Source organism: Ranitomeya variabilis, chromosome 3, assembly GCF_051348905.1.
Source record: "Ranitomeya variabilis isolate aRanVar5 chromosome 3, aRanVar5.hap1, whole genome shotgun sequence".
Taxonomy (NCBI): Eukaryota; Metazoa; Chordata; class Amphibia; order Anura; family Dendrobatidae; genus Ranitomeya; species Ranitomeya variabilis.
This window is the reverse complement of record NC_135234.1, coordinates 625,354,227-625,370,088: the sequence shown is the minus strand read 5'-3', so window position 1 is coordinate 625,370,088 and position 15,862 is coordinate 625,354,227. Positions and strand designations below refer to the sequence as shown.

At 43.4% G+C, this 15,862-nt stretch overlaps 1 protein-coding gene across 1 annotated transcript in view; it reads left to right on the top strand.

The window, feature by feature from the left end:
• The window catches only part of DDX23 (DEAD-box helicase 23), a 36,505-nt gene extending 22,041 nt beyond the window's left edge, over positions 1-14,464 (top strand). Inside the window, exons 7-17 of the mRNA XM_077297466.1 lie at positions 6,846-6,979; positions 7,427-7,539; positions 7,749-7,892; positions 8,175-8,400; positions 9,078-9,223; positions 9,362-9,539; positions 10,638-10,880; positions 10,968-11,119; positions 11,271-11,379; positions 11,544-11,718; positions 12,911-14,464. Of these exons, the coding sequence (XP_077153581.1) occupies positions 6,846-6,979; positions 7,427-7,539; positions 7,749-7,892; positions 8,175-8,400; positions 9,078-9,223; positions 9,362-9,539; positions 10,638-10,880; positions 10,968-11,119; positions 11,271-11,379; positions 11,544-11,718; positions 12,911-13,134 (1,844 nt within the window). The 3' untranslated portion in view covers positions 13,135-14,464. The remainder of the gene's footprint in view (positions 1-6,845; positions 6,980-7,426; positions 7,540-7,748; positions 7,893-8,174; positions 8,401-9,077; positions 9,224-9,361; positions 9,540-10,637; positions 10,881-10,967; positions 11,120-11,270; positions 11,380-11,543; positions 11,719-12,910) is intronic.
• The last annotated feature ends 1,398 nt before the right edge of the window (positions 14,465-15,862 follow it).

The following is a 15,862-nucleotide window of genomic DNA, read 5'->3' as shown; positions in this document are numbered from 1 at the left end:
ACATCTTTTTTTCTCTTCGCCACGACAGCACCCACTTGAGAGAGGGGATCCGCCCCTTAGGAACAGGAAACCCTATGGAGAGAATAAAAGGGGCGGTCCCCCTCGCTCCCACAGTTGGTTTCCTGTTCCTAAGGGAACCCATGGAGAAGAGGATACCTAGCCTGGATGCCGCCTGTGCGGTTTACCTGTGAGGACGGCAGGGGCTCCAGTGCTGGAAGCAGCGTCGGGGGTCCTGGTGTCAGTTTTCCCCCCTCTGCTGGCAGGCTCCGTGAGGCCAGGACAGGAGGTCGCATGGATCACGGGTAGGAGGACGCATCAGCGGGCCTGCGGCAGGTATTCATGCTCGATGCGCGACGCTACTGCTAGCGATATGCGCGAGTGTGTAACTGCCATTTGGCTCCCCTGGAGGTGATGTGGAAGCGTCCAGGGCGAGAGCAGAGGAGAGATGACGCCGGGCAGTGCACACAAGATCCAAGATGGCCGCGACCCGGAAGTGGTGAGGACTTCCGGGTTCAACAGGAAGAAGATGGCGGCGCCCAGCATTGAATGACACCGGCTCTGATTCCTCGGCGTCCAAGCATGGCGACGCCACCTCAGGACTCAGCGGTGCCTTCAGAGGTCACAGCTAACTTCCCTCGCAGCAGCGCAAGCAGCGGACGAAAATCCTCCTCAAAGAGCACAAAAGAGAAGAGATCTGACCAATCTTCATCTCAGCCTGCGCTTGCATCTCCTCCTCTACGGCCGGTACCTTGACCATCTGCTTCACTGGGGTGAGTGTGTACCCTCCCTATTAAGCTAATCATGGCCCCTCTTATTTATATACCCTAGGCAGAAAAGTGATCGGAAAAATCGAAGCACAGACAATGTGCCTTATGTACCCAGCCCCTCCCGGATAATTACACAAAGAAAATGTGTTATGTCTGTATTGAGAGCACCTTACGTGAGGAAGCCTCTGTAAGATCCGGGAACATCAGACAGATGTTCAGGGACGAGTTACGAGCGTTCCGTAGTTCAGAAAGTATTCCTGAAACTAAGAGCAGAAAGTGTAATTCTCCAAGATCAGATCATTCTTCTGATAAGGAAGATACGGATGTGTCCCTGGAATATAATTCCTCGGAAGGGGAGCAAGATATGTGCTTTCCTACAGACAGTATAGATAATCTTGTCAGGTCTGTATGTAACACCATGGGTATAAAAGAAAGTAAAGACCTTAGGACATCGCAAGATATAATGTTCGCAGGATTGTTAGAAAAGAAAAGGCCTACCTTTCCCGTAATAACACCAATCAAAGATCTGGTTAAGAAAGAATGGGAGAGTCAGGGGCAGAGAGGATTGCCATCGTCATCAAAGAGGCGTTATCCCTTTAAGGATGAGGACATGTCTGCGTGGGTTAAAACCCCGAAGGTAGACGCAGCGGTGGCATCTACGTCCAAAAAATCCTTACTGCCTGTGGAAGATTCTGGTTCCTTACAAACCCCCCTAGATCGTTAAGCTGACTCTTTGTTAAAACGAGCATGGGAATCATGTACTGGGGCATTCAAACCGGCTATATCAGCTACATGTACGGCAAGGTCCATGTTAGTCTGGCTTAATGACCTGGAGGAAGGTCTAAAAGGGGGCCTGTCTAGAGAAAAACTGATCTCTTCTTTACCCCTAATCAGAGGCGCTACAGCATTTTTAGCGGACTCATCTGCAGACTCTATCAGGTTGGCTGTCAAGTCAGCAGGCCTCACTAACGCGGCCCGTCGCGCCTTGTGGCTAAAAGGTTGGAAGGGAGACGCCCAAACAAAAACCAAATTATGTGGCCTTCCTTGCCAGGGAGAGCATTCCGAAGACCCATCCTTAATAAAAGAAGGGATTTTAAAAAACCAAAACCGCTGGGCCAATAGAGATAACAAATAAAGAGGCTCTTTTTTTTGGGAAACGTCCATTTAAAATGGAAGACAAACCACGTTAGTGCAGATTTGCCAGTAGGTGGCAGATTGTCTTTTTTCACCACACAATGGTGTGCAGTAACATCTAACTCCTGGGCGACTAGCCTCATAACTTCAGGCTTAAAATTAAAGTTTGCCCGAGTCCCTCCGGACTCATTCCTATTGACTTCTTTAAAGTCTCAAGCCCAACAACAATTTTTGGAACAGGAAATAATTCATCTCCTATCCAAGAGAGTATTAGTGGAAGTTCCGTTCCATCAGAAGGGAAAAGGTTTTTACCCCCCTTTATTTTTTATCCCAAAGCCTGACGGATCATATAGGACTATAATAAATTTAAAAAAAAAAAAATAATAATAATTTAATTTTATTTCTAGTAAATCAAACCTTCAAGATGGAATCAATTCGGTCCACAGTAAAACTTCTATTCCCTGGGTGCTTTATGGCAGTCCTCGACCTAAAAGATGCATATTACCATCTACCAATTTATATTGAACACCAGCAATATCTGTGTGTAGCAATCATGATCAAGGGGCAAATGCGTCATTTTCAATACACAGCAAGGCCCTTCGGACTGTCAATAGCTCCCAGAGTCTTTACTAAACTAATGTCGGAAGTAATGTTGTTTTTAAGATTAAAAGATACCCTCATAGTTCCATGTTTAGATGACCTTCTGGTGGTAGGAAACTCCCCCTCACAATGTGAACAGCGCCTATCTGATACAATCTCATCTCTACAGGAAATGGTATGGTTAATTAACTTGGAAAAATCCAGATTATCTCCAACAACCCGTCAGACATTTCTGGGTCTTATCCTAGACTCTGGATTCTGGGAGGAAGCATCGCTGACATTCAAACAGTTAAAAAATAAAAAAGAAAGTACAATCAGTTATTAATAACCCGGTAATTTCCCTTAGAGAAGGTATGTCTCTTTGGGTTCCTTTACATCATATATTCCGGCGGTTGCATGGGCTCAATTCCACACTAGGCAGTTACAATACACAATTTTACGGGAAGATGAAAAATTACAAGGCCATTTGAGTAGTCGCCTCTGCCTCCCATTAAATGTGTTAGAATCTCTCCACTGGTGGTTAGAACCAGACCATCTGATCGGTGGAGTACCCTGGGTGATTAAACCTTCAAAAATAATTTTTACTGACGCCAGTCCTACTGGTTAGGGAGCACATTTGGAAGACCAGATAGTTCAGGGCCAATGGTCTCTTAGTGAGTCGAATGAGTCCTCTAATGGAAGAGAGCTGAAAGCAGTTTATCATGCCATATGGAAATTCCTTCCACAGTTACACGGAACTCACACAAGGATACTGTCAGACAACATGACATCCGTTGCATATATAAACCATCAAGGAGGAACACGATCGGGAACTCTCATGTCTATAACAGACAAGATCCTATCTATGGCCGAGATACATCTCCGGTCTTTGTCGGCATTGCATGTCAGAGTAGTGGAAAATTTCGAAGGCAGATTTCCTCAGCCGTCACACTCTCCACCAAGAAGAGTGTGTACTCAGTCGGCATATCTTCAAGATGATAGCCAAGAAGTGGGGTACCCCCGACATAGACCTGTTTGCAACAAGAGGCAACAGACAGGTCAAAAGGTTCGCTTCATTGTTCCTGTCCGACAACCCAGATATCCTAGATGCTCTCCAAGTTCCATGGACATTCCGACAAGCTTATGCCTTCCCTCCATTAATACTCCTTCCGACCGTAATCAGGAAGATAAGGGAAGACAAAGCGAGCATAATCCTAATAGCACCATTCTGGCCCAAGAGGCAATGATTTTCGTGCCTCAGGGCCATGTCGGTTGCAGATCCATGGATCCTTCCAGACACTCAGGACCTTCTCTCTCAGGGTCCCTTCAACCACCCTCATGTGAAGGGCTTACGGTTGACAGCCTGGTGTTTGAAAGGCAACTATTAAAACTAAGGGGGTTTTCAGAGAGAGAGATTGATACCCTTCTACTCAGTAGAAAGAGGTCTACAACAACCATATATGTGAGAATATGGGAAAAAATTTCTAACTTTCTACCCTGCAGCTCTATCAGAAGAAATTCCTATTTCTGCAATTTTAGAATTTCTTCAGAAAGGACGTGACTTAGGCTTATCGGTCAGTACACTAAAAGTGCAGGTTTCTGCTCTAGGAGCTCTGTATAGTCACAATATTGCAGGATACAGATGGGTAGCACACTTTATCTCAGCATGCCAACGAGCAGAACCAATCCAGATTCCCCACATACCACCATGGGATCTTAATCTAGTTCTAGAGGCCCTAACAGGAGGACCATTCGAGCCTATACACTCAGCCCATATAAAATATGTTACTCTTAAAACAACTTTCCTTGTTGCTTTAGTATCAGCCAGAAGAGTAGGCGATATTCAGGCATTATCGGTAGATCCTCCCTTTCTGTCATTTTTCCAGGATAGGATTGTCTTAAAAACAGACCCTTCTTACTTACCTAAAGTAGGGTCCAAGTTTCACAGATCCCAAGAGATCTTCCTTCCTTCCTTCCTTCCTATAGTAATCCCACAAATCAGGAAGAGGAAAGGTACCATACTTTAGATGTAAAAAGAGCAGTAATAGCTTACCTAGACAGAACTAGCCCCTGGAGGAAGAGCAGGTCTCTCTTTGTTTCCTTCCAGGGCCACAAGAAAGGTTCTGGTGTCACGAAGAACACGTTGTCTCGATGGATTCAGGACGCAATTTGTCTGGCCTATTCAGCGAAAGGGGAGAATCCGCCTGAGACTGTAAAAGCACACTCTACCCGGGCGATGTCTTCATCCTGGGCTGAGAGAGCGGAGGTTCCAATAGAACTGATATGTAAGGCCGCAACTTGGTCTTCTCCTACTACCTTCTATACTCACTATAGATTGGACTTGTCTTCCTCATCTGACTTGTCTTTCGGTAGATCAGTTCTTAACACGGTGATCCCTCCCAAATGACTATCTCTGTAAGTCTCTCAAGTGGGTGCTGTCGTGGCGAAGAGAAAACACCGGATTACGTACCGGTAATACTCTTTTATAGAGCCACGACAGCACCCCTTCACTTCCCTCCCTAATAAGTAAATTTTATATATGAGCACTGATAAGGGTGAATGGTTCTTGTAGTTAGCTATACTTATGTTAACTAAAGATAAACGATGATATTGGATTGCCTACTAATACTGGTGGGCGGTTCCTCTCATTCTCTGTAACCCAACTGTGGGAGCGAGGGGGACCGCCCCTTTTATTCTCTCCATAGGGTTTCCTGTTCCTAAGGGGCGGATCCCCTCTCTCAAGTGGGTGCTGTCGTGGCTCTATAAAAGAGTATTACCGGTACGTAATCCGGTGTTTTTTTCTGCAGAACATCCCACCCTAGGGACTGCTTTTGGACGTCCCATGGTTACCTGTGTCCCCCAATGAGGCGAGAAAGAAAGAGGGATTTTTGGTTCTTACCGTAAAATCTCTTTCTTGGAGCCTTCATTGGGGGACACAGCACCCTCCCTTGAAGTTGTACCATGTTGGCCCACGGGCCGTTGTTGTGGGTTGGTACATAGGTTGAGTTTTATATTACCTGTTCCTACTACTGCTTTTGCACCAACTGAGTTGCCTGGTGCCTGTCGGAGGGTGTATACTGCCGGGGAGGAGTTACTTCTTCTTTATTTGCATAGTGTCAGCCTCCTAGTGACAGCAGCATACACCCATCGTTATTTGTGTGCCCCAATGAAGGCTCCAAGAAAGAGATTTTACGGTAAGAACCTAAAATCCCTCTTGCTATTATTGATATGTGACTAGTAGCTTTTTATGTCTTTCTGGTGCATGTCTATCAATAAGCTGGACAGACACATTCATTAGATGTTAGTGCTTCTTCCTTCTTTCATCAGTATGCTCGGACCGGAAAGGTTAACGTTTCAATGTAGTATTTGTTTTCTATGTCACAGCTTGTTCCTGTCTTCAGTGACTATAGATTTCTGTGGGTTTAATGTGGTATTTTATGCCAGGTAATCTTACCTCTACAGGTTTCCAGCTTTATGCTGCCCTGATCTTTGCCTGTAGATGTAGTACATTGATGATATGATGCTTGCAAAACTTTTGAGGTTGGATCAAAATAAACTATATTAAGAAGTTGTTAGACTATATTAAGAAGTTGTTTGTTAAAATCTGCTGGAAATTGTCAGTGTTAGGCTTCTTTCACATTTCCGTCTTCTGGGGGCGTCGCAATCCGTGGTTATGGCAAAAAAACGGATCCTGCAAATGTGCCCGCAGGATCCGTTTTTTTGCCATTGACTTGAGCTAACGACGGATTGCAACGGATGGACACCCGTCGCTTCTGTCGTGCGACGGATGCGTTGTGTTTTTGCGGTCCGTCGAGACGAAAAAAACGTTCAATGTAACGTTTTTTCGTCTTTTGAATCCGCAAGTTCTGACCGCGCATGCGCGGCCGGAACTCTGCCCCCTCCTCCCCGGAACTCACAATGGGCAGCGGATGCGTCGTAAGACTGCATCCGCTGCCCACGTTGTGCACAATTGTGCACAATTGTGAACAACGTCCGTCGGTACTTCGGGCCGACTGTTTGTGACGGCCCCGTACCGACGGAAATGTGAAAGAAGCCTTAGCAGGAAAAATGTCGCCAAAAATGTGCGTTTCTTACTTGCACCTTTTGCTATCATTGAACGGATTAAAAACTCTGAAAGAATTGACATGCTGCAGATTTGAAAAAGTGCATTGATGGTTCAAAGCCATAAGGAGCAAGAAACCAGCATGTGCATGAGAACTCAGAAATGGCATTCACTTCTGTAAAGTGCAGTTTTTTTCCATTGAAAAATGCGCTACGAAAATGTAGTGTATGAACAAGCGCTAAGGATGTAATTGTGTCCATTCATTCTCAATTTGTCTTGATGTTTGTGTTGCCAATTTGCAGAGGATCCTCAAGAAAGGGAGAGACGAGAGCGGAGGGAGAGAATGGAACGAGAAAATAATGGCAATGAAGATGATGAGGGAAGGCTAAAAGTCAGAGAGGAAAAGGATAAGACCAAAGAACTCCAGGCAATAAAGGTACAGTGAGTTTCATACGTGTTTGCTGGTCCTGTTACACATACATACTGTATTTTCTCATGGATCGTTGCTAAACTTGTGTCACTGGCTTCTAATGGGCGCAGAGCTTTTTGTGTTTGGATTTTTATTCACCAATAACATATAGAAGATTCAAACACGCTGTGTTACTAACAGTATTTCTAGTGAAGAATATTGAGCGGTGCGCATTGACGCTAAACTTCCTGCAATATATGTTATTTCCTTTCGATCCGCCATGCACTGATATGCATGAGTCTTAATTTGCTTGGTAAAATAATGGATGAAAAAATGATAGGATGTGAAAGATATGTCTTCCTAGCAAGATTTTTATATTAACAAAATCAAGATTAGTTCTAATGAGCTTATTAATTTACATTAATTTAAAAAAGTGATCGATTTGATGCTTGATTAATTTTCCTTTTTATTTAGGAACGTTACCTTGGAGGTATAAAGAAGAGGAGACGTACGCGGCATTTGAATGACCGGAAGTTTGTGTTTGAATGGGATGCATCAGAGGACACTTCTATAGATTACAACCCCCTGTAAGTGAGGCTGCTAGTGCACATCATTATTGGGAATGTCTTCGTATCGTGATTAGTGGTATGTCCTAGTAATGCTGGCAGTAGTCTACATTGAGACTAGATGTATTCATCACAATAATGACCGCAGTCGTCTTTCATGAATAGCTATAAAACTAATGAAAATATTGTTAAAAAAAACCAAAATCTTCTCCTTATAATCTTTCTTCCAGGTATAAAGAGCGACATCATGTTCAGCTTCTTGGCCGTGGCTTTATCGCAGGTATAGACCTTAAACAACAGAAGCGTGAACAGTCCCGTTTTTATGGGGACCTTATGGAAAAGAGGAGGACCTTGGAGGAGAAGGAGCAAGAGGAGTAAGTAGAATAGGAACTGTCAGACTGTACTGCTGATTTCCACTGCAGACTCGGAGCATTAAAGCAGTGGCTGATACCTAACCTTTTTGTGTCAGACCAGTTGTATTCCTTCATGTGGTCTAAAAGGATTTTTTACCTTAGCAGTGCTATAATTCCCTTGTCATGGACTGCAGAGCATACATTGCATTAATGCTCACAGATGTTGTACACACACTCCTGATATCATAGCCCCAACATATGCTGCATGTAAAGACTGACATCTCACACATTGGACATCACCAGGGTGCGGCTGCGGAAGCTCAGGAAGAAGGAAGCCAAGCAGCGCTGGGATGACAGACACTGGTCTCAGAAGAAGCTTGATGAAATGACAGACAGAGATTGGCGTATCTTCCGAGAGGATTACAGCATCACCACCAAGGGTGGCAAAATTCCCAACCCAATCCGCTCCTGGATCGATTCCTCTTTACCACCACATATTCTGGAAGTTATTGACAAGTGTGGATACAAGGTGTGTGGGTTATGTGTAGAAATGTGTGTTTATTCTAGATGATTGATGGATATAAAGGATAACCGTTTATAGAACTAGATAATTGATAAAAATTGTGCCTGATTTGTCACTGGTGGGCAGTCAAGATGCACAATAGGTTGTTGGGTACTTGACAGGCATTTATCTAGTGCACAAGGATAGCTATTGTGTAATCTGCCAGTATAGTAACACTATTGAAACTAGGAACATTGAGGAAAAGCCGTGTTAAATTTATTTTTCATATATGAAGAAAAAGTGGGATGGCATTCACCGTCCTGTAAAATCCGTAGTTTATTGAAACATTAAAAAATATTCAGCAGAGGAGCAATGTGTGGGATACAAGGATGACGGCTGTTTCGCGCGGCTGCATTTCTACGGGTCTACGGATGTAGATGTCCACCTGTGGATGCCAGGACTTGTACGGGATCATCAGGTATCATGCACCTGTTCTGTTCACTAAAATAGGACATGTGCATATCCCTGCAGGTACCTGTACTAACCAGGTTATCCGTGCCAATCATTTCTAATAATTTTAGAGTAAGATTTTGTATTAGGAGAAGAGACATCCGGTCATGTCATTAACAGCTCTTTTTGAACATTGTTTGCCCTCTTTAAAAAAAAATAAAAAATCCTAATTCTGATTTTTCTACATTTTGTAGGAGCCTACACCAATTCAGAGACAAGCCATTCCTATTGGCCTACAGAATCGGGACATCATTGGCGTGGCTGAGACTGGCAGTGGTAAAACTGCTGCCTTCCTCATTCCCCTGTTGGTCTGGATCACAACTCTGCCCAAGATCGACAGGTCAGAGATATTGTCATCCTCACATTATGTGATGTTAATCTTGCTAGTTTGAAATATAATCAGTTGAAACGAATTATAGGTTATATCCCAAGTTGTACAATTATGCCTAAAAATCCCCTTTTGCTTCACATTTTGTAGGATTGAGGAGTCTGACCAGGGACCATATGCAATTATTCTGGCACCAACCAGAGAATTGGCTCAGCAGATTGAGGAGGAAACAATCAAGTTTGGAAAGCCCCTGGGCATTCGAACTGTAGCCGTCATTGGTGGTATTTCTCGGGAGGACCAGGGATTCCGGTTGAGAATGGGTTGCGAGGTGAGTCTTGCTTGTTTTTTAATCCTTTTGGAAATGTTTGGTGTAGTTTAAAAGTAGCTTGTAAAATGTTTTTTCCCTTTCTTGAAAATACAGATTAATTCAATATGTTGCACCTGTTGAGGTTGCAATTCTGGACATTGGGGCAGTCTATTGACTCGTAGATAAGAAACAAACCTCATTTACTTTCCTATTAATGTACCAATGCTACAGGGAAGGTGCTGCAATTTTTATATTAATAATTATTGATTATGTAACTCGCTCTCATGTGGTGTTGTGACACGTGACATTCATGTCCCATCAGTGCTGGCGTCACTGTTTCCACCTTCAGATGTTTTGATCGGCACCACCACGGGAAGTGAATATAGGCTTTATTATTTTATCGTGGCCAATCGAGTTGTCCAAGTAGTGGATAACATCTTTAATTTTTATTTCAACCACTGGGGGCTGCCATTTGCATTTGGGGGTGTATAAGTGTCTGAATGCGACCGTTACACACCTTAAATACAGCAGCCCCTGGGCATAAGAGACTGCTCAGTCCGTGTGGTGACAGGAGGTGCCGGGGAGCCGTGATCCCGGGTGAGGTGAGTATCTGCGGTGGGGAGAGTATCTGTGGTGGGGAGTACTGATCGCAGCCTGTACTCGGTATTACATTACAGGCTGTGATCACTTCTCACTGCAGACCTGTTCAGAACACAGCAGGGAGATAGGGCACAGCGCTGTGTGGGAGTAGGGGAAAGGTGACTACAAGTGTTTTATTTTTTTTCCTATGCAGTGAATAGATGAGGGCCATATACCAAGAACCATATGGGACCATTATACTGTGGAGCACATTATACTGTGGAGCACATTATACTGTGGAGCACATTATACTGTGGTGCACTACATGAGGCCAATATACTGTTTATTTTATAAAAAAAATTTAAGTTAAAATATTAATACTTGACCTTTCTTTTCTTTTTTTTAAATGGGCACTTTCCGTTTAAGGCTTTCACTTGTGAGACTCGTCTGCATTCCTTTTTGTGCAGTTTCTGTTCTCTACTGCAAAGTCTTGGTTTTGAACGTCTCGGTATAAAGAGATTTTTGTTTTCTTCCCTATAGATTGTGATTGCCACCCCTGGACGTCTGATTGATGTGCTGGAAAACCGCTACTTAGTCCTGAGTCGATGCACATATGTGGTACTGGATGAAGCTGACCGCATGATTGACATGGGTTTTGAACCGGACGTCCAGAAGATTTTGGAACACATGCCAGTGACCAATCAGAAGCCTGATACGGATGAGGCAGAAGACCCAGAGAAAATGATTGCCAACTTTGAGTCTGGAAAGCACAAGTATAGACAAGTGAGTTTGGTTCTTAGAATGTTCAGCCTTTTTGTTATCCTGTGCTTTGTGTAACCTTTGGATAATCTCACTTTTTTTTTTTCTTAGACTGTCATGTTTACAGCCACCATGCCTCCAGCCGTGGAGAGGCTGGCCAGGAGCTATCTTCGTCGTCCAGCAGTGGTGTACATTGGCTCTGCTGGTAAACCTCATGAAAGAGTTGAACAGAAGGTGTTCCTCATGTCTGAAGGAGAGAAGAGGTGGGTCCCCCTCCCCCCACACACCTTGACTCCCATTATATTCCTTGTCTAATGTAAAGTGTATGAAGATTGTGACTCTTCGAAGTGAAAAGTAATTATACTTTGTTTTCAATGAATTCCTGATGATCTGTGCTTGCCTCCTATCTCACAGGAAGAAACTGCTCAACATCCTGGAGAAAGGCTTTGATCCACCAATCATCATCTTTGTCAACCAGAAGAAAGGTTGTGATGTACTGGCCAAGTCACTTGAGAAGATGGGGGTACGTGTCTGTCTGTGTATTTCCATAGGCTATATTACTAATGCCAGTTCAACTGACTTTGTCATAGATATGTGGCTAAATGTATGATTTTTCACTACATGTCAACAGTTCAGCATCAAGTATAGTACTGTTTTAGCCTCTTACACGTGTTCTGTTTTTCACAGTACAATGCTTGTACGCTGCATGGTGGTAAAGGACAGGAACAGAGAGAGTTTGCGCTGTCTAATCTTAAGGCTGGAGCTAAGGATATACTGGTAGCTACCGATGTGGCTGGACGAGGTATCGATATTCAGGATGTCTCCATGGTTGTTAACTATGACATGGCTAAAAATATTGAAGGTAAGATCATTTATATTATGCTGCAAAAACGAATATACTTTATTTTACTTAACGGGAATCTGTCAGCTGGTTTCTGCTATGTAATCTGTAGACAGCAGGCGATAGAGGATTCGGCAATGTGTCAGTTGTCAGTGTGTGCTGTTAACTAACTGTGAAGGCTTTATCACTAACAATAAAACTGCTGGATTACATTAGTCCGGCAACGCCCCCTCCTGTGATGAGCAGCTCACTGTCTATAGACATTGTATATACAGAGGCTGGTGAGGGCGGGGTTAGATTTCTCAGCTCTGCTTCATTCTAAATCTAAAAGTTCTGTCAGAACGGCTGCACCCAGTAATCTAAGTGACACATTGTTGGATTCAGCTTCTCATTACCTACATTTTCTTGCTCTCAGATGAGGTAGCATAAACCTGCTGACAGATTTCTTTTAAAGGGATTTTTCCATTTTTCATGAGAAAATTACCTATTAACATGTTGGGTGAGATTTACGAGAATTGTTGGCGTCCGAGCACTGAAATCCCTACCGATATCTAGTACTAAGCACTTGTGTTTCCCGTTTGAATGGCAGTCACATGTATGGTTGATGAATCTCTATGGGGCCTCTGGAGGCTTGTCTTTCTTCCCGGTTCTAGCGATTGATGCAGATTAGTGATGAGCGAGTGTAATCGTTGCTCGGGTTTTCTCGAGCACGCTCGGGTGACCTCCGAGTATTTGACTGCTCGGAGATTGTTTTCATCGCGGCAGCTGAATGATTTACAGCTACTAGCCTGCTTGATTACATGTGGGGATTCCCTAGCAACCAGGCAACCCCCACATGTACTCAGCCTGGCTAATAGCTGTAAATCATTCAGCTGCCCCGATGAAAACTAAATCTCAGAACACTAACAAATACTCAGAGGTCACCCGAGCATGCTCAGGAAAACCTGAGCAACGAATACTCGCTCATCACTAATGCAGATCTCTACAGGCAAAACTTGACTGATCTAATGCTATAGTTACTTGATGGCTCATAGTAACTATAATAGCCTTTTAAATTAAGGAGCAGTAAGTAAGAAATTACGTATTTCTGGTGTCTATGCAGGTCAAGTACACATTACAGATATATCTTCATACGAGAACTATCAGTACATAATAGACTTCTATTTTATAGATCATTACTCAAAATGAATCTTTTTTTTTTTTTTTTCTTCAGATTATATCCATCGTATTGGTAGAACTGGAAGAGCTGGTAAGAGCGGTGTTGCCATCACGTTCCTCACCAAAGAAGACTCGTCTGTATTCTATGACCTTAAGCAGGCTATCCTTGAGAGTCCTGTTTCTTCTTGTCCTCCTGAGTTGGCCAACCACCCTGATGCCCAGCATAAGCCTGGTACTATCCTTACAAAGAAGAGAAGGGAAGAGACAATCTTTGCTTGAATTGTGCCAGGATGCATCAAAAGCTGGCCCTCAGCGTTTGACTGCTGCGTCCAGATTTTGTATAAAGTGTGTTGGACATTAGAAATTTAGGGAAATTGTCGCCAGTGACTGCTTTACTTGTTTGGAGATGACAAGTGCTTTCTGGTTATAATACAATAAAGGTGATGATCCCTCTGCTTTGGCCATTGTAAGTACATGAAACAAGAAATGAAAGCTCCACATAGGTCTAATCTCTTCTTTTTACAGCTATTCATACACTGATGGGGATGGAGTTGTCAGTACATCATGGGGATGGAGTTGTCAGTGCTCCTAGCACTCTCCAGTTGTCCTCTTTATGGGCATCATCCACATAACTTTTATATAACGAATACCTATCATACTGTGTGCAAAATGAAGATGAATTGACAATTGACGTATATAGGACTGATTCAGTATGCACAAAACCTGTCTCAAATTGTGGAACTGGGGCTTTTAGAGGAAAAACATTATTAATGTTTTTTATAAAATTGTTCCAAACCTAATAATTAATTTACGTTTTGTAATCCCAATATTCACTTGTTCCTGAAGAATATTTTAGACAATGATTCCCCTTTTTTATTTATTTTAATATTTGCTGTTATCTTTTAGTTTTCATGCCGTGTAATGACTGTGCCTCGTCTGTACGATCTCCGGCCTATTCCAGGTCATCCCTCCCACAGACTGCTGCACGTGGCTTATTATGTGATCCAGACACATGCCACACAATGCAGCGTATATTGATACATATCTCCATTATATTTGTGACACCTTTGTATAGTGATTGGGTTTTTACAGCACATTCTCATTCATTTTATTTTGTTCATTCCCATTAAGGGAAGAGACAGATAGCTGTATAAATCGCTTGAGCATCGCAACGCAATGCTTGGACTGTCCATAGGCTCTCCTCACCCAGGCGCGACAGCATGTATTTCTGTGCAGCTTTCACACTCTGGTCTGGAAACTCTGTGGCCAGTCCGAGCATTGCCTTACGATCCTCCGCCGAGTTACACGGCTGTATGACTATTACCTCATATGTAATTATTGTACTCCTTGAGTTGATTTGCGGTCCATATTTTTAGTACCAGGGTCCCATTGTCTCATCCATTGTGAAGTACTGGGTCCACCACGTGCACCTTCTAGAGAAGAGTGCTGACTTTACATCTGTGCGGTTTCCTCAATATGTTCTACTTTATAATCAGTTGCTATCTTTATGGCGACTTGTAAATACGTGTGTTGGAAGTGTATATTTCACGCGTTCCATAGGCTGCAGCTCTGTGGATCTGAATAAAACGTTTACTTCCGACTAGTGAAATATGTGGTTTGTTTGTCTTTTTTAATGAAGTTGACCCAGTTTTAGTGTTTTTTTTTTTTTTCACAATTATTTCTTAGCTGCTTTCAGTGGAATGTCTATGGGTCGGTGTTGGGTGCTGTATGAATCCATAGACTTAACTACTGAACCCATACACCACTCTACGCACAACTCATGCAGAAGCTGTCCTCTTCAGAAAGGTGGTCAGACTAATTGGTGGGGGTCTCAGGACCTGATCAGCAGCACATAGCAGCCTGTATTAATACATTTTTGTAAATGAGGTTCCTTTTTATTGAGATACAGAAAGATCCAGGCAGATGATGAGGGTAAAGAGCATTATAGAATAATGTACCTTTAACCCCTTCCGAGGTTTTATTTTTCGTTGTATGTACTGTATTTTATACAGATCTGGTATTTTTCAATGACTCTGTATAATGCACCATTATATTGTAGCGTGAAACTAATCCAAACCTAACACAAATTCCTCCAGAGCAGAACTAAAGCCAAAACCAATACTGAAAAAGCTAAATAGCTAGTGAGTATGATTAATTGGAGATTGGTTTAAAGGGATATATTGCTATTCCATCACTTTGGTGGGGTCAGCCCTCTGGGACTTCTCCTAGTCCTCAGAATGAGGGGCGCAGTGCTGGTGTAGTGCTGTGTCCCCTTCCGGGAAGAAGTAGAAGAAGACGACGCAGTACTTCACCAGCGCTGTATCCCCTTCATTCTCAGAATTAGGCTGCCGTCACACTATCAGTATTTGGTCAGTATTTTACATTAGTATTTGTAAGCCAAAACCAGGAGTGGGTGATAAATGCAGAAGTGGAGCATATGTTTCTATTATACTTTTCCTCTAATTGTTCCACTCCTGGTTTTGGCTTACAAATACTGATGTAAAATACTGACCAAATACTGCTAGTGTGACGGCAGCCTTAGTGGTGCTTTCAGTATTTGCACCTCCTCCGATAATATAGTTGTATATTCTAGCAATATGCTGGGATCTTATGAAAAGGGAAAAGAACACTTACCGTATATACTCGAGTATAAGCCGAGATTTTCAGCCCATTTTTTGGGGCTGAAAGTCCCCCTCTTGGCTTATACTCGAGTCATACCCAGGGGTCGGCAGGGGAGGGGGAGCGGGGGCTGTCTAATTATACTCACCTGCTCCTGGCGCCGTCCCTGCAGGTCCCTGGCTTCCCGGCGCGCCAGCTTCTTCCTGTACTGAGCGGTCACAGTTACCGCTCATTACAGTAATGAATATGCGGCTCTACCCGTATGGGAGGTGGAGCCGCATATTCATTACTGTAATGAGCGGTAACTGTGACCGCTCAGTACAGGAAGAAGCTGCGGCGCCGGGAAGCAGGGACCGCGCCAGGAGTAGGTGAGTATAATGGGGAGGGG